We start from the raw sequence: 25643 nt of genomic DNA, 5'->3' as shown, positions 1-25643 counted from the left end.
TTTCGAGAACCATGTTCATGGACTTGCTTCAGCCTGATTCATGTTACATTTCTGGTCTTTTGTTGCAGCTAGTCTAAATTCGCACGCCTGTTATAAACAAGCTGACAGTTGAGGTATTAACCTAACTAAAATATTAAGGTACTTTACTTTTTTGGATCATTTCCTTTAGGTTATGTTTACTTTAGTACAGTTTAGAGGCAAAATTTACTTTTTACTTTATTACATTTACTGTTTTAGTGACCAGATATTATTATGGATTAATGCCCTGTGACTGCATAAAGTTGGTAGAATCAGCTCCACTTTTACCAGCTGCTGTTCCACACCCAGTCTGAATAGAAACACAGATATTTGTCAATTTCTTTATATTTGTGTTTACATTTTTTTAACTTTAGAAAGTTCGTCAAACAGTCCTCAGTCATCCACTACCAATGCCACCAATTCAAAACAATGTTATCTTAGTTGAGTATTTGTACTTTTGTACTTCAAGTACATATTTGAACATGTATATAGCACTTCAATGTGAGTATAGAATTTCAAGTAGTACTTTCGCTTGTAGTGGAGTTTTGAATAGGGAAGTACTTAAACCTTTGAGTTTTAGGCTTATACGCTTTTACCATTTCTGCAAACTGAGCACTTCAATATAATTTGGTCTTTTTCTCCTTTATCAGTTCAAATTTCTTTGTTAGTCCAAGTTTCCTGCCTTTAGATAAAATGAGAAGTGTCTGGGAAAGATAAAAGTTAACAACATATTGATGTATACATGCTCGGAATGAGAACATCCTGCCAAAAAGATCCAAACTAAATACGAAATATTTGGGGCAGGAGTGAAACTTAAAAGGCAGAAATACAAGCAGAGTTCAGTGAGTTCATATCATTATTACCATCATCCCAAACTGTTTTAGCGTGGATTAACAATTCCTCTCTCAGTACTATATCTCAAACAGACCAATTACATTTCTTTATTAGAAGGCAAGAAATACATTTTTAAATCATGACATTTTATTGTGTCTAAATCACTTAATATTTTGGCAGTGGTTTTGAAAAGCCATTTCCAAACTTCCAGCCAAACTCATATATACAACCTCAGAAAAAGTAAATCTAAAGTTTAATATTTGGTGGAGCATACATAGAGAAGTTACTCTTGCTGATTGGAAATAGTTTAATTACACTGAGCTGCTATTGAAAGCATACTCTTCTGTAAAGCTCCTTCACCAGTAGATACAAGGAGCCCAGTCTGGGATCTAATCAAAACCTTTCACTAAGACACATTCATACACTCACACAAATTAAATGGACACCACAATCCCTTTTCAGTCTGCTCACAAAATCTTGTTTTCCCTTCACATGTGAAATAAAAAAAAGAAAAAGAAAAAAAACAAAGCAGGTTTTGGGCAGCATTCAGGTCAGGTGAGGTGAGTGGTGGAGAGAGAAAGCTTGCGCTGCCATCAAGCTTTATCTACATAAGGCCATCTCTGAACATGTATGGGTTAGACGTAGCATCTCACAGCCACCATATTTTTTTTTTTTTCATTTGTAATATCAGCACAGACGTGGTCAGGTTGGGTTCATCATGAGACAGATTTCTTCAAGAGGTTACAACAGAGAATTGTTTTCCCTCCTTACACTGTACAGAGAGAACCAGCAGCTAAATATCACAGTCTTTGAGTGCTTTAGGAAATCCAAAGAGATAACCATCTATGTCTGTCCGGGTGCAGTTTAACTCTCTTGACATCCTCACAGCCAATACGGTGCTTTAAATTAGACTGTTGCTTGAATTTCCCTTCCATCTCAGCCTGACCTCTCCAGTGCTCCAGTGCTGCTCCCACATTGTCTTGGCTTGAGCCATGTCTCAGTGCTTTAGGTGCTGGGAGCAAGGGATTGTGATTGGCGCCCTGGCGAGTCCCAGATTAGTAGTCTTTCCTCAACAGGCTCACTGGCACTTCTGTCTTTCCTTTCCTTTCCTCTTTACGTCTTAATTTTTTAATTTAGCATCATTGTCTAGACAGTGTTGCGCGGTGTGCCGTTCAATGCAACGGCCTTGTTGCAGGGCGAGCCAACAGCCTGGGAGCCCAGTGGACGCTGGGTGGAAATACCAACCTCGAATACCTCATGGATGGCCTTACGAAAACAATGGAAATTGTAGTCTATCAATCCTAAGGAGAAAATAAAGTGAAAACTGGTTAATAATAGTTAATATCTTCAAACAAAGTTAGATACTACTTGCTAAGCATTGCAAGAACAAAAGAGCAAAAAAAGGCAGTGATTAAACAATGCCAGGAGCTAAGCTCTGTATTAACTGTGCATACTCAAATCAGCCTATAAATACATGCTCTCTTAGACATTATGTATAATATTCCATCAAAAAATGACACAAAAAAGCTAAACATCTTCATCTTTCACGCCTCTTCCTTGTTTAACTTTAAGGAACATGTTAACAAAGCTGTGGTAATGTCCCAGGTAAAGTCTCGAAAGTTAAAAAATTACAATTTTTTTTTTAACTTTTCCTTTTGTTGTAGCTGTATTCTTTTTTTCTTCTTCTTTTTTTAATAGCATTAAATTAGTTTGCTGCTTTCTTAAGATGTAGCAGCAAATTTGTGTAGGGTTGTAGCCTTTTAATCTCTCCTGCACAAACATTTGTTACTCTGAATTTGTAACAGAGAATATAAATTAATCCTTTGTAGACAGGAGATTGTCACACAACAATCCATGCAAAAAATTTTAACTTTAACAGGAAGGGTAAATAAATAAAATAATGTGTGTGTGTATTAATGTAGAAAAGAAACAAACAAAAAAGATGAGATTTACTATGGCATCATTAGGACTTGTCTTCAATCAAAACAGTAACAGCACAGCTAAAAAAGGAACTGTACTGCTTTAACAGTTGAAAAACAGAGAAGCCGAATCTGATAAAAAGCCTCTTTTCTAAATCTGTCCTTTGCAACTGCATGTTCATTGTTGTATATTCCCTTTGTTTTTCAGTGGACCCATTGTAATCCATGGGGGTTTAAATTTTGATGCCACACTGTGGAAACAAACGTGGTGCACTACTAGAATCATGTGGAAGGTAATATGAAAACTTTTTGACTCCGGCCACAACATCATTAGCCAAATTAAACCAAATGAGCTGCAGAGGATCAGAGATTTCCCTGACAGCTAACCTTTGCGCTCGAAGCTTTCTTCTCGCAGGATGCAGACAAGGGCCAAAAACTTGGTGACCTCTTTCAGGTAGAGCACAGTGGTGTTGTTGAGCTTGATGATGGCCATGGACTCCTTGTCGTAGGCGCTGCCGCTGCCATCCTCCCTCAGGCTAGTGTGGCACAGCAAAACACCACAATGTTGGGGGGTGATGAAAGAAATTTCAGCTAGTGAATGAGGTCATTAATTAAGCAAATGCATGCATAAATTAAGTTCTGCTTCAATGGAAGCATCCTCAGACAACTCATGGGTGAACTCTAAATCTTAGAGCAGTAAAAAATTACATTAGATTCAAGTAAATATGTTTTTTGTATTTAATATGCAAATTTATACAGAAAGTTAATTCAAAACCTACTCTAAGGTCTTTCCCATGTTTTCCACATGCTGATTATAGTCTATGCCTGTTAAATTGAATGAGCAAGTGTGGAAACACTGGCATAAGCAAACAATGACTTCTGATAAATTACTAATGAACTACTAACAAATAATTAAACAAACACACCGCACTGACCCATAGATGCAGGAGACATCAATGACCACATCGATCATATCACAGCATAATTCGTAGGACTGCATGTCTACAGGAGAGCTGTCTGTCGCGATGTAGATCTTACTGACCACATCAAACAGAAAGGCCTTCTCGATCCCTGAATTCTGCATCGACAAATAACAGAGAGAAAGAAAAGTGATGAAAAGGGATGTTAACTAATTAGAATGTGGTCCACAGTACTAAAAAAGGTACTGTTTTTTGATACTTGAGCACATTTTTAATTGCTGGTGAGTAATTTTCTTGATTAATCCTCTATAAATGCCACAAAATTAAGAAATCTCCTTAATGTTTAGAAACCAAATTAAATGAAAATCTAAAAAAAAAAAAACAAAAACAAAAAAAAAAAAAAAAAAACCCCTTTAAAATATGTTTTCAATCACAGAAGACTAATATATACAGGAAATATTTACCATTGAACCTTCAACCTTGTGTATTTGGTTGTTGCCTATTGCCTAATTATCTTTTATTTATTTATTTATTTATTTTAAAGGCCTGAATTTTACTATACTGCTTAAACGTAGAAGTTATCCATTAATATCTCTGGGTGTATTACTGACAATGTGTCCAAGTTAGACAATGTTACATTGAGATACATGAGACCGTGGCAAAACCATGTTGTGAAAAAACTGAATGGGGCACTGGAGGAAATGGCCAGCAAAATGTGGCATGTAGGCTGGAGCTGACTCCCCCAAGTGGTCATGCACAAATCCCAGTCTGTGACAGAGTGAGTTCTACTGTTTTACTCACAGAAATGAAGATGTTGAGGAGGTTCTCCAGAGTGGGGAGCTGAGGAATGAGCTTCTGAACCACTTTGCTGAAGGCCTCAAAAATAGAGTGGTCGTAAATACTCGTCAAGTAAAAGCTGAATGAGATAAATGTAGAGGAAGTAAAAAAAAAAGAAAAAAAAAGCAGTTACTAGCAGGAAGCACTTCTCACTTCCTCAAAAAGCACATGAAAGAAGGTGAAAAAAGCAAATCACATGATAGCAGATGCAGAATTGTAGACATAAGCCGTTTAAGCATATTCATACATAAAAACTAAATAAAATACAATAGCAGAAACTGCCCTCATACAACTAATGTAAAAGTGGACACACACGACTTATGAACTTTGGTTATTGAGATGCTTATATAAATAAAAAGTGCCTAGTCTGAGGAAACTAGTGGTCTGAGCCAAATGAAACTATGTGCATACACTTTACCTCAACTTTGCATCACGGTGATGAAAGCACCAGAGAACCACAAGACAGAAAAAACGAAACCCTTCCACTATATATCTGGGACTGTTCCGGCTGTCTAAGCCGAATAAACAGTCTCACCTCACATAAAATACAGTGCAGTGTGTGCAGTAAAACTGATGCAGAGCTGACCAGGCTCAGTTAAATGTCGTACATAACCTATTCTATAAAGTCTGTCACTGCTGCATTTAATGATTATTTTTATACAGTCATCATGGTTGCAACAAACAACAACCTATTGATTCAGTCATTTTAATCTTGTATATGCTTATCACAGGTTTATGAAATTTTAGAGAAGAATATTGACACCAGTCACTATTTTCCAACTTGAGCTCAACTTCGTCTTATTTACCTCTTGTTTATCTAAATCTTAAGTGTGCCCGCCCTTTGGAGCCGGAATCGTAACAGTGCTGGTATCTGAAGCACAGTTCGGTGTTGCTTCATTAGGAGGTCAAAGAGGAATTTCACAGCAACACTATGAGTATGTAGACAATGAAGCAGAGCTCTGTCTATAAGTAAAAGAGGGGATTTAAGTAGGCCTGGAAATTGGTATCAACAACACATGGCTATGACAGGGTTTCTGCAGAGTTCATCAAGTTGTATTTAGGAGTTTTTAATACCACTAGAATGCAATTCAATACTAGAGGACGTATGAATGTATACTGAAAATCCAAAAGGGACAACATGGTCTAGGAACAGTTTTCCCCCCCCCCAAATTCATGCCAGCAGTATAACAAAAACTCAAAAAAACAAACAAAAAAAAAAAAAAAAACCCTCCCACAATCACAATCTACAAAGGCTTCTACTGACATGACAAAAGTAGTTTTAAGAATTTGTCAAACCATTTCTTTCCATTGTTGCTAACTCAAAGAGGTTTTACATATGTTTCACAATTGTGATAAACTTCAACTGGGGGATTAAATTATGAGCCACGTGTATCAGAAACAATGTTGTGCTACATTTGCAGATTTGCCAGGAGAAAATGGGGCATTTTATGAAGTTCTGGCATTAACAGTCTAATTTTCACTTTCAAACTTGACACAGACTTGGTAGGGTGAGAGACGTGATGGCCTGGACTCAATGCTGACATGTTATCACCTAGATGAGCTGTGGCAGCACAAAGTTGTTGCAAGTCAGATAATTGCTGGGAAAATGCTAATTTAAAGTGTTTTAATGTGTTTAACTTAGCATTTGCAGTTACACATACCTCCTTGTGTGTAACAATTTATTTTTCACTCTGTATAAAATCAGTAGTGGAAGGCAGGTAGAGGCATCCTAACCCCAGAAAAACAACCCCCCCCCCCCCACCCGCCCTGTATTTGTGGCGGAAATACAGTAATAAAAATGTATCATGTTTACATTTGCTACTCTGCTTGAATCCCAATTGTTTCGCATCGAAGTGAAGTCGGGGAGAGCACGCTTGATGGAAAGGCAAAAAGCTTGTAAAGCTACTTGAACCAAATGTGTGCTTTGGGCCTTTCGAAATGAAACTTGATGTCATTAAAGTGGAATATAGGTTTATCTTCCATGTGTTCCATGTAAGATGTTTCAGCCTGTTTGTCCATCACATCATCTCAGGATGTTCAGAAAGATTCAAATTTAGCAGCGCGAGCGACGTTAGCTTGCTAAACAGCCTCTGTTCCTGATCAACTGCCGTACCAACCTGTCAGAGCTCATTTCTAAGGTGTGACTGGGTTTTAGATAAGATTTGGGTAAAGCTCTTGCACAAAACAGCAGAATTACTATAATCACATCATGTGTTACTGTTGCACAAATAGGCTCAATTTATACAAACATACCAAGAAATCGGCCAATCAGATTTTCAGAGCGTTTCAAGTACTATCTATGCTTAACTACTTCGTGCAGTGTTTATTTGTGTTTCTGCATGGGTTAACATCAAAATGAATGCTGGTATGACTCCTAGAGGATGTAAAAGGTACAAATATACACCACTCTTCTGTGGTTTCATAAAGTATCAAGGCCATTTTTTAAAGTCTTACTTTTGACATTCCACTTGAGTGCCTATATCTAACTCTAGAAATACTTCTCCCATCCAGGAGACCATTTTTATGACTTTCATAATGAGAAACGCCAATGAACCTAAGACTAAACATGCAAGGTTGACAGGTGTGAGGTGAAATATTAATAATATATTTTCTACCACAGAGAAAAGACAGCAGAGAAGAGGTATTTTTCCTTTAGCCTACAAATCTAGCCGTAATTAATAAAATGTTAATAAAAATTTACCTGAGATGCAGCTTTTCTAGGCTGGCATCAGCCAGATCGTCATTGGCTCTCTGATGGATATCTCTCTGAGTTTCAATCTTGTGATCGTCTGACAAACCGTCCACCTTGTGGATAAACACCTCAAAATTGATCTCTGGATTGACCCTGTAGGCTCGTGACACAGTGAGATGAAGCCTGCCCAGAGCCTCCATGTAATCATCCTGCAACGAAGATGATAAGACACATTACGCTTACATGTATTGTCAGAAAGCAGAAAAGCACCAATAAATATATTTTATAAATCAAAATTTGAATGTTCGTAGAGTCATTATTTTAGATAACAATTATTATATTTATAACTGCATTCAATCCCAGTATTACAATTAAGTGAATTCTATTTTTTGCTATGGGATAAATCCAATAATCACACAACAATTAGACTTGATGAGAAAATCGTCTTGGCATATAATTGTAAAAGTATAAGAAACAGGAAAATCAAGATTCGCTGCCTATTAAAAGATGTTACACGTGCTTTCATGAGCTAAGCCCAAGGCATTCACTGTCTGCTGCTGGTGGACAGACTGAGGCCTACATTCTCATCAGGTTTAAACCAGGCATGAGGAAACTTACTGCTGCTTTGTCTTCCAGAACAGGAAGACAAAGACAGTTGTCCTCAGATATCACTGTGTGACCAACTTCTGGAACAGACTAAATCCCATACACCTGACTGAGTACAAATAAACACGGCAATCAAATTTGCTGTGGCTTACATCATCGCAGAAATTACTTCTTGAAAGCACTTAGAGTCCTACTGGAGGCGCAGGCATAAAAGCCATGGCATCTAATTGAGTGTTATTCTGACTGGTTCAGCCGATGAAGCAATGTCGTGTCTTGCTGTGAAACAACATTTCAACTTTATGCGTTTATGACCACATCAAATCACCAACTCTTAAATCTTAACCTGAGCATCAATGACAAATATCAAAGCTCCGGTTCCTCTGAAGATCATCTCGTAGTCGAAGGTGGGGTCAAAGAAATCCACCTGGCCTGGGAAGTCCCAGATCTGGAAGTTGACAAAAGAGCTGCTGGAGATGTCATCCTTGTAGATCTTGTTGGTGCTCTCCAGAAATAATGTCTCATTGGGTGACATTTTGTGGAAAACCACCTGAAATCAGAATTTGGGTCATCAGTGTGTATAACAAATGCAGATTACCTTTTTCTTATTATGTGGAGAACTAACAACAAACTAGAAAGTCAGAAAGAAAGTAATGAACCACAGTATACTGCACAGATAAATTAATATATATGTTAGAAACATTCTTCAGTTGGACACTGTGAAGTCAGACTAAATAGGATTACTTTATTTTAAGTTATAACCTAACTTTACTTAGAACAAGTATCTTTAGTTACCTGCAGTATAAGCTAGTGAACTGGAAGAAATTATTAATAATTTAAGTGCAGTCCAATACTTTATTCTGTAACGTGTTACAGACACAACTATTGTTATTTTTATTTAAATGTACAGATTGTGAAATTTCCTAGCTACCTCCAATAATCTCTGGTGAGACTGAACAGACGACCATGATTTTAAGAATCCAGATATGAAAACTGAGGTTTGCCTTTAAATAATTGTTTTTGGGACAAACATTTGGAGCAACTCACAAAACGTCATGACATCCAATGTCAATAATCTTTGGGGATTTTGCTTTTGTTCCATTTATTATAAATTCTTGCCGACAATGACTTTTTAACATTTGTTAATACAACTTTTTACAGGATGTTCATTCTTAATTTCCTGTAAAGTGACAAAACAAATCATTTAACCATACAGCTAACACATCCAAAATATAATTTTAAACATGGACTACAACTTTTCTCCATAATACAAAGCACATCCTAATGCACCTGTATCAAGGTAAGGTTTTCATGGGGGAGATGACCACAACAATGATTTCTCCTAGATACCATTTTCAGTCGTGATTCAAGCTCAGAGACATCATCTGGACATCACATGAGGAATAAAATTGGCAAGAACACTGCAGACTTACTGGTCTGACACAACACACGTCACTCTACATTCAGCACTTTTCAGCTGCATGGTTTAACCAGCAGAAACAATGATACAGCTGTTGCAAGTGGGGTTCAGAGTTGATCGCATTCTTGGTAAGCAGCAGGTTGTGGTAGGTGATGGTGGGGGAGCTGGGAGGGTTTCTGCTATTCTAATTGAGTGATTGGCCCACTGAACCAGCAAAAACACAAATCACATGTTTTAAGCCCATACTGGAGGCCTACTGGGGAACATTAATCTGAGACTTAGGGAAACGTGGATTATAGAAAAACGGTTCAAGTGTAAAGAAATGTGTACTTCATTACAATAAAGTGCAGTTCTTTACTTTTGTTTCCTCCTTGCAGTGTCTGTAATACAGGTTTCTGGCATGTCATGCTATACTAAGCCCAATTCTACTTCCCCTTGTGTTTTAATAAGAAAATGTCACAGAAGCCACAACTGTATCTCATCAATTATTCAACCACAGTGCAAGTCTTAAAAAATATGTAGGAAACAGGCATCACTGCTGTAGAGGTTTGTTAGATCATGTAAAGCCTAGAAACAAAGCTGGAAAACCAACTGAACACGGTGGGCAACAACCCAAAGGGAAGTTAATACAACTAAAGCACAACACTGACTACAGTTAATTTTGTGGCCATGCCTTGTAGAGGAACTCTCTGTGAAAATCTGTTAAGAGATTTACTAATTGTATTTTATATAGTGAGGATGTATGTTCTTATCCAATGGTGGAAACGCTTGTGCTAATTAATGATAAATCCATCAAAGAACAGAGGTTCACCTTTGCCTAAAACCATAACCACCTGCATCTACATCATCTCAAAAGGCAATTTTGTGAAATACACCATGAAGATTTAGAGAAGAAAAAAAAGACCATTATCTAAGTAAAATGATTGGGGGGGGACAGGGTGTGCTGGTTATAATGAACTAAACCTAAAACAATAAGTCAGTCAATCAACTGACAATAAAATGGTCAGCGAGCATTTAATCTAACATATAATTCCCGGAAGTCAGTATGTTGGGAGAGAGTGGAAGGGACAAAATCGGCAGTTACACATCTTATAATAGCCTTCTTTTTGGCAAAGAATTATTGTAATGAATTAGGAAGTTTGGAAACCCCAGTGTTTTTACTGGCTGAAGAGATTTAAGGACTTGCTAATGATGGAGCGTGCTGCATCAGCACTAGAAGGATTTTACAGTGCCAATGAATCCACACGTTTGTTTTGGTTTGTTTGTGTGAGGTCTTGATGTTTTTGTTATACGTGTAAAAGGTAAATTAAAGAAAGAAACTACTTTGATAATCAATTAATCATAACAGGTTGTGGAGTGTCTACTCCATGGTGGTAAACTGAATATCTTTGCGTTTTGGGTTACTGATTGAACATTTTTCACAATTTTCTTGTGTTTTCTATGAACAAGATAAATCAAAAAGGTATTTAATAAAAGCTGGTAGATTAGCCCAAATAACACTTGCAGTCTCGTTTAGTATTTGATAGGAACTTGGAGGTGACAGGGTTCGTACATAATGCATTGGGAACAGTCGACGTGGGACCCTTTGGGGCCTCCGACGTAATTAGGTAATCCAGCCATGATTTAAGTACACAGGGAGGCAGGATGTTGTCCAACCTGCAGGTGCAGCACTGATTTGAAACAGTGTTATGACTTGCAGAATGGGAGGTGTGGACGTTTCACTGTCATGTGAGAGCCACACATCAGACCTGCCCTGTGCCTCACAGCTGGGTGGTACTAAAATATATTTGGCGTGTTGGACAAGTTGTTAACCAAACAGTCACATGCTACATTTCCACATATCAGTAAAGATGCACCGAGCAGTCTCTATCCACCTGGTTAATTATTTACTGCTGCAGCTCCAATGAGCTAATTCTGAAGGCTAAAAGCTGTAGTCATTAAGCTGCTGGAAGAACTGCTTATTCCCTGCAGTTCTTCCGCGCTTATGTTATCCGCTGGATGAGAGCTATCATCACTTGCGACATGCCGAACTAATGCTCGCTAGCTAGCCTGGCTAACGTCCCGTTTAGGTGCGTGAAGCAGGGGGAAAGACGGCGCCGCTCGCCTCGAAATACTTCAACATCTCTCCCTACCTTTTGTATAGACGATTTGCCGCTTCTCCTCAAACCCATGAGCAGGATCCTCGGCTTGCTGTCGGACGGCGACGGGCTGTCCTCGATGGTGTCCTCGTCTTCACCGTAACCAAAATCTTTGGGAAACGAGTCCGCAACCCCGTAGCTGTCAGCCAGCGGTTCCACATCGTACTGAATCGACATTTTGACCTAACGACGGTCGCTTCCCCTATTCCCCCCCTTACTTGTCGTTCGCCACACCCGTGTTTGTATCCGACGATCGGTATGCGCCACGAATGAACGTTACACAAGGAAAATACTTTGTAAATAATGCCCTAGCTACTTGGAAGCACAGAGCGTGATCCCACACATTTCCTTAGGATTTCCTCTCCCTTGAAAAAAGTGGCCCGTCGGTCCCACCCCTCGACACTGATTCGTTTTCTTGATTATAAGCCGAGAAATGATTGGTCAAGCCACCTGTCACTATATTGAGGCTTGTCGCTGTCACCTGACTTGTTCTATGACTTGTTTTGTGACCTATCACCCGAATAAGTAGCAAATACGCCGTCTAGTCACAATGTTTAAAATACGTTTGAGTATGTGCCAACAATACATGATTTGTGAATTTTATACTTGCTTTAAAAATTGAATATTTATGTTTTTGTTAACGAAGCAAAAAAAAAAAAAAAAAAAAAAGAATCAATGTGGTGTCATGGGATTTTACCAGCAGATGGCGACAGAATCCACCACAGTAAAGTTGAGACTTTCAATGTCATTAGAAATTGTTGGAATTTAATTATAATTTCCCGCGTAGAGCATCTAAACTGTCGTTAGGCAATGTCTACTGAGAGAGACATTCATAGAAATTAAAAGGACATGTAATGTGTAAGAGTTTTTAATGTAAGTCCATTATATGCCGACTATCGTTTCAACGATAAAGGATAGTAAAGTAATGTGTAACTCGGGTACAACCTCCTACCATCGAAAGTAATAGCCAGGATTGTATGGTTTTTAAAATAAATACTCTATGCATCAAGTGATTTCGTAAGCCAAACAACAGCCAACGGGGATTTTTTTTTTTACTCACGTAAACGATTGTGGTGGATAGAAGTTGTCATTTATTCGAGGCGCACTTTAAGGGAACACTCATTGTTGGAAGGAAGGCGAAAAGCGAAACGAAACTTTTCCGGTGCGGTACTTTTACCTGCGTTTCCAAATTAGGCGCTGTAATATTAAACAGAGCTTAAAGTAGATTGTCCTCTAGAAGGAATTCCACCGTATAGCCTACACCACCATGGCACATTATAGAGTACGTATGTTTACTGTGTTGTTGGGAAACTGTTACTTGTCTGGTAACTCCTAACTGTGAGCTAGCCAAAGGTAATGTTAGCCAACTGGGAGGTCAGATGGAGGAGTGATCACATCACACGGGACACCTGAGCCAGCGGCAGCCCGTTTGGCGTTTCTTATTGTTTATGGGCTGCAAATGTTTGAGGGCAAATTAAGCCTAGGATCCTATAATGTTATGTCGACAAACTCCTCGAGTGTACTTTCTGCTGCACATTATGCATTTGATGCAGTCTGTTTCGGTTCTCAAGTATGAGAAACTCAGTACGAAGTGACTCAGTGACATGGAGAGGACATCCAAGAGGCACAAAATGACTGCTGACTTGTAGAATGGGTGGATATTCTTATAATCCAGCCATGTCTTCACTTAAATTAAGGGCTAGTGGCAAATCAACTGTAAAGAATTAGTTAACCATGGCGTTTTCCTTCTAATATAGGGTATTATTGTATACTGGGCCTGACGGTCAGGGATTTTGAATCACCTGGTAATAAAATGATTGACCTTTTTCTCCTGCAGAGCTCAGACAAAAGGGAGCAGTTTCGGAGATACCTGGAGAAGGCGGGGGTTGTTGACAGTCTTACCAGTGGTATGGTACTATTTTCAGTAGAGATGATCTCTCAATGGACCTCACATTAACTATTGCAAAGCAAATGAAGCAAACCCAGAGCGAGGCAGACATAGTTTAACCTAAAACTTGCTATCTTTGTGCAAACAACACAAATCCCCCACTGATTGGACTTAACTTTAGAAAATGCCAATAAAAAAAGATAATATTTTACATCATTAGATAAATTGCAACACCATTGGTACAACAATACTCTGTACTGGTAGTTGCTGTTTACTTCAGTTGTTGTTTTTTGCTACCAACAGTATGTTTTGACATTATTAGGGTGTCATATCTAGCCATATTGTTAGTCTTAGTCTTTCTGTAATTGTATTTAACAATTTTTACAATTTGGTTTCAGTTCTTGTGGCTTTGTATGAACAATCTGAAAGGCCTAACAATGCTCTGGAGTATCCTTTTATACACATTTAACTCTTCTTGACTCAAATAACTGTGCGGTTGCTCCACGAGCCAGGTTTGTTCCTCCACCCATCACGGTAAAAATGAAGAGAAATGCTCACGGTTCTGATCAAGAGAACAGTTGTAGCTCATTTGCCCTGGAGATTCTTTAATCAGCTCTCCTCAGATTTGTCAAGCAGCATCTCGGTGCCTCCGGCCCAACTCCTGAAGGCACTGAGGCTCTGCAGAAGGAGGTGATTGACCTGAGGCAGAGATATATACGACTGATGGAGGAAAACAAAGACCTCAAAACAAGGGTAAACCAAAGTTTACAATATGTGTGTGTTATCTTAGTCAACATATTATTTAAATCAAGTAACTTAAAAATGAACGACACTCGTTTTTTTCTTTGTATTTCTAGCTTCAGCGTTATGAGCTTCAATCTGAAGACAGAGCCAAAGCTGAGTAAACCACAGCACCTCTTTGGTTTGTGTAATGTATTTCTGTTTATATTGCTGGCACTTTGAATTTATAGACAAGACGACATTCTTAAGTGCAAGCCAATCATTTTTATAGAATTGTCCTGTTTTTGTAAATCTTGGTTTCTATATTGTTTCTTAGAATAATTTATTCTGTACATGTATGTGTGTGTGTGTGTGTATATATGTGTGTGTGTGTGTGTATATATACACACGCACATATATATATGTGTATATATATATATTTAGTTAGTTTTTGTCTTGTCTGTTTAGCCAGTTCTTAAGGCTTGAACATGTCTGTGAATAGGTTTTTCATCCAGTTTCCAATTATACTTTTTGTTATTTTATTTTTCTTGCACTGAGGTAAATCTGTGTGTAACAGATAGTGTGTAACCAAGACACATATTTCCAAAGTTCATGTGTAAAGTTAACACTTCGAAAATGTTTGTCACTGGTAAAATAAAGCACAGTATTGGAATTCTGTATCACTGATTGGAGTAGTATTTGACCAGTGGTTTGTCAACCAGGCCTTTTAATTGAACATCAGGAGATTTAGAAAAATTACTGAGGTCAGTTACAAGTTTTGAAAATAATAAAATTGTTTTTACAGGGTTTTAATGTCACAGTAAGGAAAAATACCCCTAAAGATAAGTCATCTGTACATGGCCCACTGCTGTATTATCTAATAATAGTGTAGACTATTAAGATGTGCAGTGCAGCTGTTTTAATATTAACTGTTGTCCATGTTTACACAGTGGGAGTACGTGTAGTTGTACAACCACAGAAAACTTTGTATTCCAAAAACCATTATACACTACACGTGACTCAGAGTTTAGGGGAAACATTTTACTAAAATTCTATCCATTACAAAATCTGCTTAGAAAACTGTTAAACCCGTGTTTGGGTTTTTGGTGGCTTGTCTGCTGCTTGTCGTACTTGTTATTGGTTTTGTGCAGCTGGCTGAAAGTAGTCTAGTTGTACCCGCTTCCTGAGCTGCAGTTATCCAATGAGTCTGGCAGGCAGCGCCAGCTTTGATGTTTTGGCATCTGATTTTGACTGTTTGCACCTTAAGATGAATCAGTGTTAGAGCTTTAACCCTCTGGGACCAATAGAAGAGCTTTAACCCTCTGGGACCAATAGAAGAACTTTTCTTGATACACTCACTGGCCATGTGGAAAACAGGGTTTTTGAGACTTTGGGCTCTCTCCTTCACTTCTGTCGTCCTGTTTCCTGTCCGGGCCAACAGAGGCTCATCAGCCTCTTACATTGGACTAATTAGAGTCTCAGCATGGCAAGCAAGGTTTATCTGCAGTCAAGGTGCAGTTGCAGTCTGCGGGGCTTTGAGCTGAATATCTGCAGTTTTCCAAGTACTGATGAGTGGCCAGCTCATCCTGAAAAGCAAAAAACAGTTGAATTCTTCATTGAATGGGGTACATAAATGCCCTCTCTATCAAGATTGTAGTCACCAGGGCCAGAGACGGTTGTTGCCTTCTGGGCTTGCACTGTTGCAAATTCACATACCAGAGTCATTTTCATACTTTTATACTGCCATTTTAACGCCTTGCCACCTACATGGATGATCTCTAGACTGTTTCAGAAGAAGAAAGTTGCAGCAATGTACCGCTTAAAGACCATTACAACACTTGGTCTGGATTGGAAACCTACTGTAACAGCACTAGGACAAGAATCCTGCTCTGAGTTGAAGAGCCGGATGAGATGAATGCCCCAAAGGACATACTGACCTGTCATGAAGGCCAATTCATCAGCAGAGCAACTAGGCACTGCTGTATCCACATTAGCAGAGCACTGAGCTCATCAGAGGAGCTTCACCTGATTAAGCTGCTTCATTTCCTGCTCGGTCCTATTCCTGGTTTCGGGCCAATCCCACATCAACCAACTCCAGCTTTTATCACAACAGAGCCGCCATCTTCTGCTGTGCCTTCTACACCACCTGCAGCCTGTAGAGAGCATGGCCCATGTAAACCAGATTTTGAGAATACATTGAATTGGCCTGCGGCTCCCAGTTGACAATGGTGATTGGGAAATCCAGGTCCTGTCATTATCTAAACTTTTTTTTTTAACCTTTGCACAGTGAAGTGTCAGATGGCAATTGCTGAACGTATCTTTGAAGGGTTTTCACAAGCTGCCACCAGGTAAATGATTTGTAAATTCTAAATGTTCTGAATATGTTCGCACTCAATTGTTCTTGTTTGGTTACTCCACATGTACAATCAAAGGAGGATACCATGTTTGGAATCTCCACATTATCAATACCGACTAGTTATCTAGTATTTTCTAGATTCAACCTATTAGCTAAGTGTTTCTAACCATCTGTTTGAACCTTTCCCCTCTGACATAAAAGCAGAACAGGACAAATTCAAAGCAGTCTGTTATAAACACATTAGGGATACAGAGGGTATTAGGGAAAATCACATTACCATTTCCCCTTTTTTTTCTAATTGTAGTAACATTTTTAAATTCAACATTAACCCAATTTAAAATGAAGAGGTATCAGAACATCTTGTGGCTCACTTTAAACAACAGAAGTCATCTTAGTATAATTAAACAAGATTAATGCAATTTTGTGTCTAAAGGAAAAATTTTTATCAATATAATTTCAGAGGGATGTAGATCAGTACCACAAGATGGAGGCACTTTTAATATTCTACCACAGTGTCGCAAATGTCTGGCAAATTAGTAATAAATGTAGACCCGGATGGAAATGGAGACGTGTGGCCCCCTGGCAGATGCACACTGTGTGTGGTAATCCAGTCTCCAGGTTGTGGAAAAACCACAGATAATTTTTATATCTTAAAACATGGCAGGTGTTGGAGGTAAACTTAAAATTTGCTTCAGGTTGCGTTAGCGAAAGTAATACTGATGTTGAAAAACTTAGAAAATGCTGTTCATAGTAAGTCAACTACACATCATTTGATTTCTAAGATGTTCACCTAATAGTGCTTTAAGTTCTCAATAACAGAACATTTGGGGCCTACAAAACCCAACTAAGAAAGCTACAGCGTTATTTGAAACTCTTAAAGCAAGGCCCTCGGTGACTCTGAATTATAAAATAACAGGAAAACTCGATGCAAAAACATTACAGCTATGCAAATTCTTTATTTAAGAAACAAATCTGGTAGATTTCTTTTATCTTGGTCAGTGACATTACATTGTACCTAATGCAGAACTACAGCAGGAAACAAGAAATAGGTTTGTTATATTTGAATAATAAATCCCTTATATTCGTGATGGTGACAACCACATAAAAACTAACCCCCGAAGGGAAATTTTAAAGTATCTAAGGTATGTTATTCTTCTCATAGTGTAAAATACCCAACTAGATTTCTAGTTGCTTCCAGACTAGAAATTCTTTTAACTTTGTTGAGTTTGTGCTGGCACCAAAAGGGAAAGCTTTGTCCTGCAGACTTTCAGATTCAATTCAAAACAAATATATACTGTATTTTACAAAAACATTTTATTAAAAAATCTTTGAACATCAAGATGTGGAAATGCAGAAAAAGGTGTAAGAGGTCTCTGGTCATAGTTTCCCGTAGATAAATTAATTACACCTTTTTAAAAGCTTTCTGAATTATGTCTGGTACCTGATGCTCTCTGTCACAACAGATGTAATTTAGAGTTGTACTGTCATCACATGTAATGTTTGATGGGGTGAGGGATTTCACCATGTTTAAAAAGGCACATGTTAAATACTGCAAGTCTACAAGAGGCTGAGGATTCAACAGAAACAGGAGCAAAACGTTATTCTACTAAACAGTGCATTTCACTTTATTTCCTCCAGGAAAATAAAGGATCGTTGTATTCACTGATCCCCTGATAGAGGTACAAAAATATTAAAACTGGTGTGAACACACAAAAAAATGCAACAGGAAACATCATAATTGAAGAAAATCAGTTCAGAATTACTACTTTTCTAATATCTAGTCATCTAGGATGTGCCTTCTTTAATGCTGCCCATAAAAAGCAGGGGGCACCCTACTACTTGAACATATTCAGCTTTAGTGACAAGAATATCTGATGGAGAAAAAGTCCCTAAAAAGGAACTTTGCTCTGAAACATGGGTATAATAAAAAACACATCTTCCTGAGTGTAACAATAAGGCTTTAACAGTGTATTTAAAAAAAAAAGAAAGAAAAAAAAAGTACTTGGGCGCTGTTTTATGGGGCTGGCGAGAGAAAGATATTGAAGAGCACAGCAAAGAGCACAAAAGCTATATAACCCACTATACACAGCCAGAAACGGGGGTCTTTGAGGAGCTTCATGTTGTAAGCGCTGAAGAAAACGTAGCCGACGGTCATCCCGGCCACAATTCCTCCAAAATGAGCCACAAAAGACACCTGAGAAGAGAAATGTTCAAGTTAGGCTTTAACTGTAATCACAGTCATCAAAGTAAACACTGAGCACAGACCCTCTACTGCTGTCAACCAGCCTCCTGTAATATGGTCGACACCCAAAAAAACTTGCAGGACCAGTTCAACCGAGAAGCAAAGTAGTAGTAAGGGGAAACTGTGGGGGAGGGGATAAGGATTCAGGCTTCACAAGTCTAGAGTTTTAGATTGGTGCTTCAAAAAAAGTAGGAGGCTGTGTGAAATGTGTATATGTACAGTATTTGTCTATTTCTTAGGCCCATACAGAAAGGTATGCAGTCGCATGACTCCTCAAGTCCAGGCAGGAGCTGCTGATCTCATCAGTAGCTACAACTAAATAAAACCAAACGAGTGTGTCAGAGAGGTTTGCAGGATTAGCTGGTTTACTACTGGGGCTCTTCTGTCTGAAAAGGTTTAGCAAGACCCTTTGTTTTTCTCTGTACCTGCAAACCCTGCTCGTGAGCGATAAATCTCCTGTAGAAGGCAAATCCAAAATCTGTGGCAACTGGAAAAAAAAAAAACAGTGTTAAAAATCAAACATTTTAAAATGTGACTTCATCACTTACAGCATAACAAATAGTCTAGAACACACAGGAGAACTTACCAATAATTACTATGGCGAGGATACGGAACACTCCGAGGAGAGGAATCATCTCTCTGAAATTCTGTGAGTGAAGAGTAAAGTCGACAGTCTGCTTTTTACAGCTTAAAAACTCAAATACTAAGAACTAGCAGTAGTTTAGTAAATGCTCCTTTAAAATGACAATTGCAACCATTAATATGACATTTAAATATGAATAAGCAGCTGTTATTTCTGCCCACTATGTTTTTTGTTTTAGTTTTTGTACATTTCAGATTAAACTCCAGAAGGTCAGTGTAGTATTATACATAATTAGAAAAAGCATCAAATTCTTATACTTAAGATAGAGTTTGGAATTTTTTCCAAAGATGACTAAAAGAATAATGAAATTATCTGAAGAGTTGCAGATTAATGTTCTGTTTATCCACTAACTGATTAACTGACTAATTCACATACTGATGAGGAATTGGGCCACCATAGGAAACCTAGACTTTAATTTTAATGTCAACATTAGAGAATTTAATGTTAATAAAATACACGCATATCTGGCAAAATTAATAAGACTTGTCTTTTTTGCGAAAGTTTAGGTTCATTATGTTAAACTAACGGCCTCTGTTCTACTGTGCTCACAGAATCATAGTTATAAAATCTTGTAAAATAGAATAATCCTATTTTACAAGATTTCCTAATAATTCATAAAAACAAAGTAAATACTACTGAGATGATGTACACACTCTACTGGTAAAGGGCAAGTAAACTTACCACAACCGCATTCATAAAGTAACCTCCTAATAGGGCGTAAACCCCACCAGAAGCCCCGACCAAGGCACTGAGGGGATCAAAGATGGAGCTGGCCAAAGAGCCTGAGGGGAAACAGGCACAGAAATGATCCGTTTTGCCATCAGGGGTGTTTCTAACAGCCAGGAAATCTAACGGCAAAGGTCTGGGTGCAAATTCTTTTTGCTGCATATGAGGAGGAAATGCAGACAGAGACATGTGTTTCTTACCTGCCAGTACACCAGAGAGGTACACCATTCCCACTTCAAACCCTTTATGGACCAGCTCCAGCGGGATACCCAGCAGCAGCTGCATCACCAGGTTGCCCACAATGTGCTGCACACTAGAGAAGAGCAGCGGTGGAGGATGAGCAGAATACACTCGACCATGAGGAGTAAATGTCACAAATGTACAGGAGGGTGCACGAGATCCCAGAAATATCTGCAGCCCGACAGTAAAACGCTTATGTTGATTCCATTTGATGGCTGATTTGAAAGGACACGACCTGATTTTCTATAATTCTCTCACAGTGAACTTTGTGGAGCGGTGTGGGCTTAATCCCCCTAAAGCTCAACACCAGGAAAACAAAGGCGCCAGCAGCGGACTTCAGGAAGCACTCCTGTAATTCTCTTAATGGGGAGAGGAGGTGCAGGTTGTGGCCGAGTCCACTTGGAAAATAACCTGGACCATAAAACCTGGACCTTTAAAACAAAGCCAGAGTCAGCTGTGTTTTTCGCAGAGGTTTAGGTCTTTCAGTGTCTGCAACATCAGGCTGCAGGTGTTCTCTGCATCTGTGGTGGCCAGGGCCATCTTCTGTGGTGTGGTCTGCTGGGGGAGGGACATGAGGTGGACCACAGAGACAGGCTGGGCAAATTAACCAAGAGGACTGTCTGTGTTGTGAGCGCGGAGCTGGACATGTCATAACGAAGACAGGGAAGACAAGAAATATTTCAAAACAATTAAATATCAACATCAATGTGCAATTCCCTGCTATCTAATCAACGATGTCCCTCTGTACCACCTGTGTATTGTGTCCTACCCACACTGTTTTCACCATCATCACATCCAACACAAACACAAACCCCTGAACTAATGGTTTATTTTTAGACATAAAGCTGCTGAACTCATTGTAAAATATGACATCATTGTACTCTGTGTCAAGAGTAGCGCTCCAAAAAGTTTCTTAACTCCCTCTTTATCTTGGTTCTGTGCACTCAGAAAGGGGAGATGTTGGGAGATATTGAGTTCTTGGTGTGACTTCACTGAGAACTGGGACAGAGCTGGTCCCTGCTGATTCACACATTCATATGATTGAATATGAATGTGTCAGTATTGGTCAGTGATGTTACAACCACCCACTGTGCTTGCTTGGATTAAATCAGGTGCAAGTAATAAAATAAAGCTCATGTTTTTTAAATCAGTGGTTGTATTAGTGTTTTATGCTTGAAATGACATTACTTTTAATACTTTAAGTTAAATATAAATCATGTATTTACTTTTACTTAAGTAGAAATGTCAGTGGGTACTTATACTTTTACTGGAGTATGTTTTTGTTTATTTGTAATTTTACTTAAGTACACTTTTTGAGTGCTTCGTTCTCCACTGACCTACTCATCATACACCCCATGTTCTTCATCCTTAAGCGTTCTAATCTTACTGAGGGATGTCAATGTTTTTGCGTTGGTGTGGTTCTTTCCTTTCCTTTTCTTTATGAGCAGAGAGCAGCGGTAACCATGTGAAGCAGTTTCCCCCCGGGATTAATAACCTTCTTTGAATCGCGAAAGCAAATGCCAGTAAACCATGTTTGTTTTGGGGATTATTTTCATTTGCAGATTAACGCACAATTGGGGTTCTAGTGAGCACTTAAGGTGGTGAGGAGGAATACGGAGGATTGACTTAAAATAAACCACAATGTTCGTTTTAACATGTGTCATTAGATACTTTATGTAAGACTTCATCTTAACAACGAGAAAAATAAATTCCTTGTTGGTTTGACAGTAAGAAAACACATATCAGCACCTGCATTCTTTGTGTGCTTCTCTCTGCTAATGCCGTTTTCCTGTGTGTGGCCATGATTTTTGGTTTTCCTGTGATGCTGGGCCTTATGTATGATTTCTGTGACATTTTGCTCACTGCATTCCAACGCAGTGTTTTGACAGGTGCACCAGCAGCTCAGCCAGGCTGTTTGGCCTCTGTGTACCTGTGTATAAATATCTCTGAATAGACTGAAAAAAAAACTAATGCAACAAAGAAGGGTGCAGCGGTCACAACCTGCAGTATCACAAATGACCACAGGAATGAATCAACACCTCTGTCAGCATCAACACACGCCACAAACTTCACGGGCTTTGCCAAATTGGTGTTTACTGTGCGGCCAAGATTATATACTGTAAAATGTCAGTGGGAAACTGACCAAACTTACCCGGCGTGGACAAACATGTAGGAGATAAAACGCCACGCTTCCTTCCTGTGATCAGGCTTGTAGGTCAGGGGGCTTTGCCAGATGCCTTGTTCCAGGGTCACCCACTGCTTCTGAGGCTTCCACACGGCGTAGTAGGTAAACACTGCCAGCTGACAAACAGCAGAGAGCGTACACGAAGGTAATACGTCAAACACAATTACGTTTCTTCCCAAAATCACTGCAGAAATTTGAGACAAATCCCAAACAGCCGAGGAAACAACAATGGGAGGTGGGAAATCCAACACACGTGTTCATGTACAATATATCCCAATGAGCTGACCCCCCACAAAATCCCCCCCAGCACACACAGCGGCGTAGAGGGCTGTTTTTATTGGTCACTAATTTAACTTTCTCCTGTGAAAAGATATTAATGTTAACAACTGTGTTTAACTACACTCCACTTACATTATCTGTTAACACACCAGCCCACAGGAGGAACCACTATTTATACAATAACACTTATATCGTGGTATAACTGTAGGATACACAATGATTTAATGGGTGACCAAAAATGTAATAGTATATAAAAAAAATACACATAATAATCTGCATCTCTTCTTCGGTTCACTACTTTCCATCCATTCTACTGTGTAAAAAGCTCCAAAAACATCACTTTTCCACCAATCTAACCACTGATGCTTCACATTCCACAAGATATTTGTGTCTGACTCTAAAAGTCAAACACACACGGTGGCTTTCTGCTAATGCATTCAGTAGAAGCTTCTGTGAATCCCACCGCGAAGGATCAACTGTACCCAGTCCGACCTAATGCTACTGCTCATGAAAACATCTGTTTTCATTGACACCGTGCCTACTGCCTGCTACGACTACCCTGAGTCAGGACGTTCGAAGGAGGTGGTGGGGCTTCCAAAAGTGAAACAGAGAGAGCTGGAGAGTAAACCAGCTTCTCATCATAATTAAAAACGTCCCACTCAGCATCTCAATTGCTTCACCTGAATGTCTGCTCTATAGTCACAGCAAATCTACATAGTAATTAACCGTGTTGTAAAATATAAGCCAAATATAGGCTGAAAGTTATTTAATTACACTCATACTGTGTGTGTGTGTGTGCAGAGCTACCTCTCCAATACTGATGAGGATGATGAAGATGGGGGGTGGACAGCAGTTGGCACGTTCCAGGTATGTTTCGCGCAGGTCTTCCGGCAGCATCCACCTGGAGACGAAGTGGTGGAACCTCTCACAACATCCTGGATTCCTGTCGCTGTCAGGCTGGTCCTCTTCACTCCTCAACTTTCCCCCATCTCTGTCCACGGGTAATGGCTCAAGCTGCTCGATGTCCACCTTGGCCATTTCTGCTGCCATCCTACAAAGCAGACTGCTCATTACCAGTTGGAGGTTTCAGCTTGTATGGGCAACAACGTACACCGATCATGCACAACATTATGAGCACAGGTGGCAGTTTCTCTGCCCTGAATTCTACTTTTACAAGGTTATCATTTCTCGGTCTTGAGGTTGAAACTGTCGGAAAGATGATAATTGTAATGTCAAAGTGGGTAGTGGAGTTGTACTGGAGTGCATTACAAAAGGAGGTGGTTTTATTGTTTTGGCAACCTCATTCATTTAAAACAGGGTGGCCAAAACATTAGAAACACCTTCTTTAATAATGCACTCCAGTACTACTCAGCTACCCACTTTGACCTTAAAAATTGTATTAAATTGCGCAGGTGGTCAAAGTGAAATACCTGAACCTCTACACTTAAAGTACCTTAAGTGTGTATGTTAGTTAGTTTAAAACCTTATCGTCCATGTTCTGCACAAGGATTTCAAAATATTCTGTAACAAATAATCAAATTAACAACGTTTAAAAAAAATACCACTAAAAAATGCCACAGCCAGCAAAAATCCCACTACATTTTAGTGTAGTATTCATAGGAAAGTGCACACAATGTTGTCTTTGGTTTTGTATTCAATGTCCATCAGTTAGGACCCTTAACCTTTAATTAAGAGCAAAAATCTGTATCTATCTCTAATTTTTGACATCTAATATATTTAGGTTTAATTTCCCAAGTTCTTGTTTAAAACATTAGAACCCATAGTTGTATATTTCTTTTCAACATTCTAGCCTTCTGGTATAAGCTGTAACCTATTTCCAGTAGTTACACAAACACACACACACACACACACACACACAAAATAAACAGACCAAAAGGTAATTTAACCATTTGAATCCCAATAGAAATACAAATACTCTCTGTGAAACTGAGGTGGCAACAGACACCTTCTGTGGGGGGAGCCAGTGATTTTCAGCTATATTTACATGAATGTGCACACTTGTGTGGTTAAGCAATGCTCTCAAATTCATTTAGTAGAACAACAATTATCACTATTATCTGTTGACAAATTAAAATTGCTCAAGTACTTTCAACTGTACTGTAAATGAAACTGCAGTAGTTTCGGTGAGTGCAGTAGGGACTAATTGGCATTTCCTGTTTACTGGGCGTTGCTTTTTTTTTTTTTTTTTTTTTTTGCTTGTTGGCGACTTTATGGCCAGTTATCAGAACTTACAATAAAATGGTATTTAGTACAGGGCAGCAATAGTACATTACAGTAATTTCGTCATCAGGGAAGGTAACTTTTATTTGGGATACTCACCTAAGCCTTGAACAGGAAGAGCGCAGATGGCTCCAGGAGGTCCGACGCGCGCAAACCGACTAAACTAACTCGAGCAGCTCGGCGTTTCAATGGAAGAGTGCATCAATTTATAGACTTAAAATTTTAAAAAGAAAAACTCTGCATCTGTTTTAAACAGCTTTCCCCCATGTTTTCACACAAACCGCGGAGTGCCTTCTTCAAAGTGAGAGCGTCCACAAAAATGCGCTTGGAGATAATTATAGCTCTTTCATTGCTTTTCCTGCAGGAAACTAACTTCCTCTCCCGAAAAAAACTTCAGATGCTTCCACCTTCCACACTCAGCCACCGTATACAACTTTTAATACCTATCGTCTGGAAACACCAATGAGTGTCCGCAGACGGAGGCAGTCCACCTGTTTGCCACACCTGGAATCAGTGACGTCACTGACACGGTGGCTCCTCATTATTTACAGCAGCGGTTCTATAAACACAGGCAGACACAGGCCAGAGGCAAAAAATAAAAAAATAATAAGAGACATTTAATCCAAGAAGTTTTATGTGTAAAATAGATTAGTGTCCACATCAGTAAAGTGCACTTAGAATAAATCTCTACTTTAAATGTTGTTTGCTTTGTAATAACCACCAGGTGGCACCAGAGCCCACT

At 39.0% G+C, this 25643-nt stretch overlaps 3 protein-coding genes across 3 annotated transcripts; 1 reads left to right on the top strand and 2 right to left on the bottom strand.

Moving 5' to 3' along the window:
- Positions 1-1538: 1538 nt before the first annotated feature.
- rragca (Ras-related GTP binding Ca) lies at positions 1539-11773 on the bottom strand. The gene is made up of 7 exons (XM_067511014.1): positions 11376-11773; positions 8170-8373; positions 7230-7429; positions 4493-4607; positions 3707-3849; positions 3159-3307; positions 1539-2153 (listed from the first exon to the last, which is right to left on the bottom strand). Exons 1-7 carry the CDS (start codon positions 11556-11558, stop codon positions 1999-2001), a joined length of 1149 nt encoding a protein of 382 aa, XP_067367115.1. The 5' UTR covers positions 11559-11773; the 3' UTR covers positions 1539-1998.
- Positions 11774-12488: 715 nt separating this feature from the next.
- Positions 12489-14667, top strand: LOC137130627 (c-Myc-binding protein-like). The gene is made up of 5 exons (XM_067511016.1): positions 12489-12663; positions 13219-13288; positions 13668-13716; positions 13893-14022; positions 14127-14667. The coding sequence occupies exons 1-5, from the start codon at positions 12649-12651 to the stop codon at positions 14172-14174; spliced, it is 312 nt and encodes a 103-aa protein (XP_067367117.1). The 5' UTR covers positions 12489-12648; the 3' UTR covers positions 14175-14667.
- Positions 14668-17281: 2614 nt separating this feature from the next.
- Positions 17282-25396, bottom strand: rhbdl2 (rhomboid, veinlet-like 2 (Drosophila)). The gene is made up of 8 exons (XM_067511015.1): positions 25001-25396; positions 23468-23711; positions 22349-22497; positions 20157-20269; positions 19912-20012; positions 19174-19234; positions 19013-19074; positions 17282-18539 (listed from the first exon to the last, which is right to left on the bottom strand). Exons 2-8 carry the CDS (start codon positions 23708-23710, stop codon positions 18360-18362), a joined length of 909 nt encoding a protein of 302 aa, XP_067367116.1. The 5' UTR covers position 23711; positions 25001-25396; the 3' UTR covers positions 17282-18359.
- Positions 25397-25643: the final 247 nt, after the last annotated feature.

Source organism: Channa argus, chromosome 7, assembly GCF_033026475.1.
Source record: "Channa argus isolate prfri chromosome 7, Channa argus male v1.0, whole genome shotgun sequence".
Taxonomy (NCBI): Eukaryota; Metazoa; Chordata; class Actinopteri; order Anabantiformes; family Channidae; genus Channa; species Channa argus.
Note: the sequence above shows the minus strand (reverse complement) of the source record. Positions and strands in the feature narration are given on the sequence as shown.

Excerpts from the sequence above, each read along its gene's own strand:
- rhbdl2 (XM_067511015.1), bottom strand. The coding sequence starts at position 23,710 with ATGGCAGCAGAAATGGCCAAGGTGGACATCGAGCAGCTTGAGCCATTA. Across the intron at positions 19,235-19,911 it reads ACTTTATGAATGCGGTTGTG|AATTTCAGAGAGATGATTCC; the intron begins GTAAGTTTACTT and ends CTTCACTCACAG. Across the intron at positions 18,540-19,012 it reads CTCACGAGCAGGGTTTGCAG|GTGTCTTTTGTGGCTCATTT; the intron begins GTACAGAGAAAA and ends TTCTCTTCTCAG.
- LOC137130627 (XM_067511016.1), top strand. Across the intron at positions 13,289-13,667 it reads TGTTGACAGTCTTACCAGTG|TTCTTGTGGCTTTGTATGAA; the intron begins GTATGGTACTAT and ends ATTTGGTTTCAG. Across the intron at positions 14,023-14,126 it reads ACAAAGACCTCAAAACAAGG|CTTCAGCGTTATGAGCTTCA; the intron begins GTAAACCAAAGT and ends TTGTATTTCTAG.
- rragca (XM_067511014.1), bottom strand. The coding sequence starts at position 11,558 with ATGTCGATTCAGTACGATGTGGAACCGCTGGCTGACAGCTACGGGGTT. Across the intron at positions 4,608-7,229 it reads CTAGAAAAGCTGCATCTCAG|CTTTTACTTGACGAGTATTT; the intron begins GTAAATTTTTAT and ends TATCTCATTCAG. Across the intron at positions 2,154-3,158 it reads AGAAAGCTTCGAGCGCAAAG|GATTGATAGACTACAATTTC; the intron begins GTTAGCTGTCAG and ends TTTTCTCCTTAG.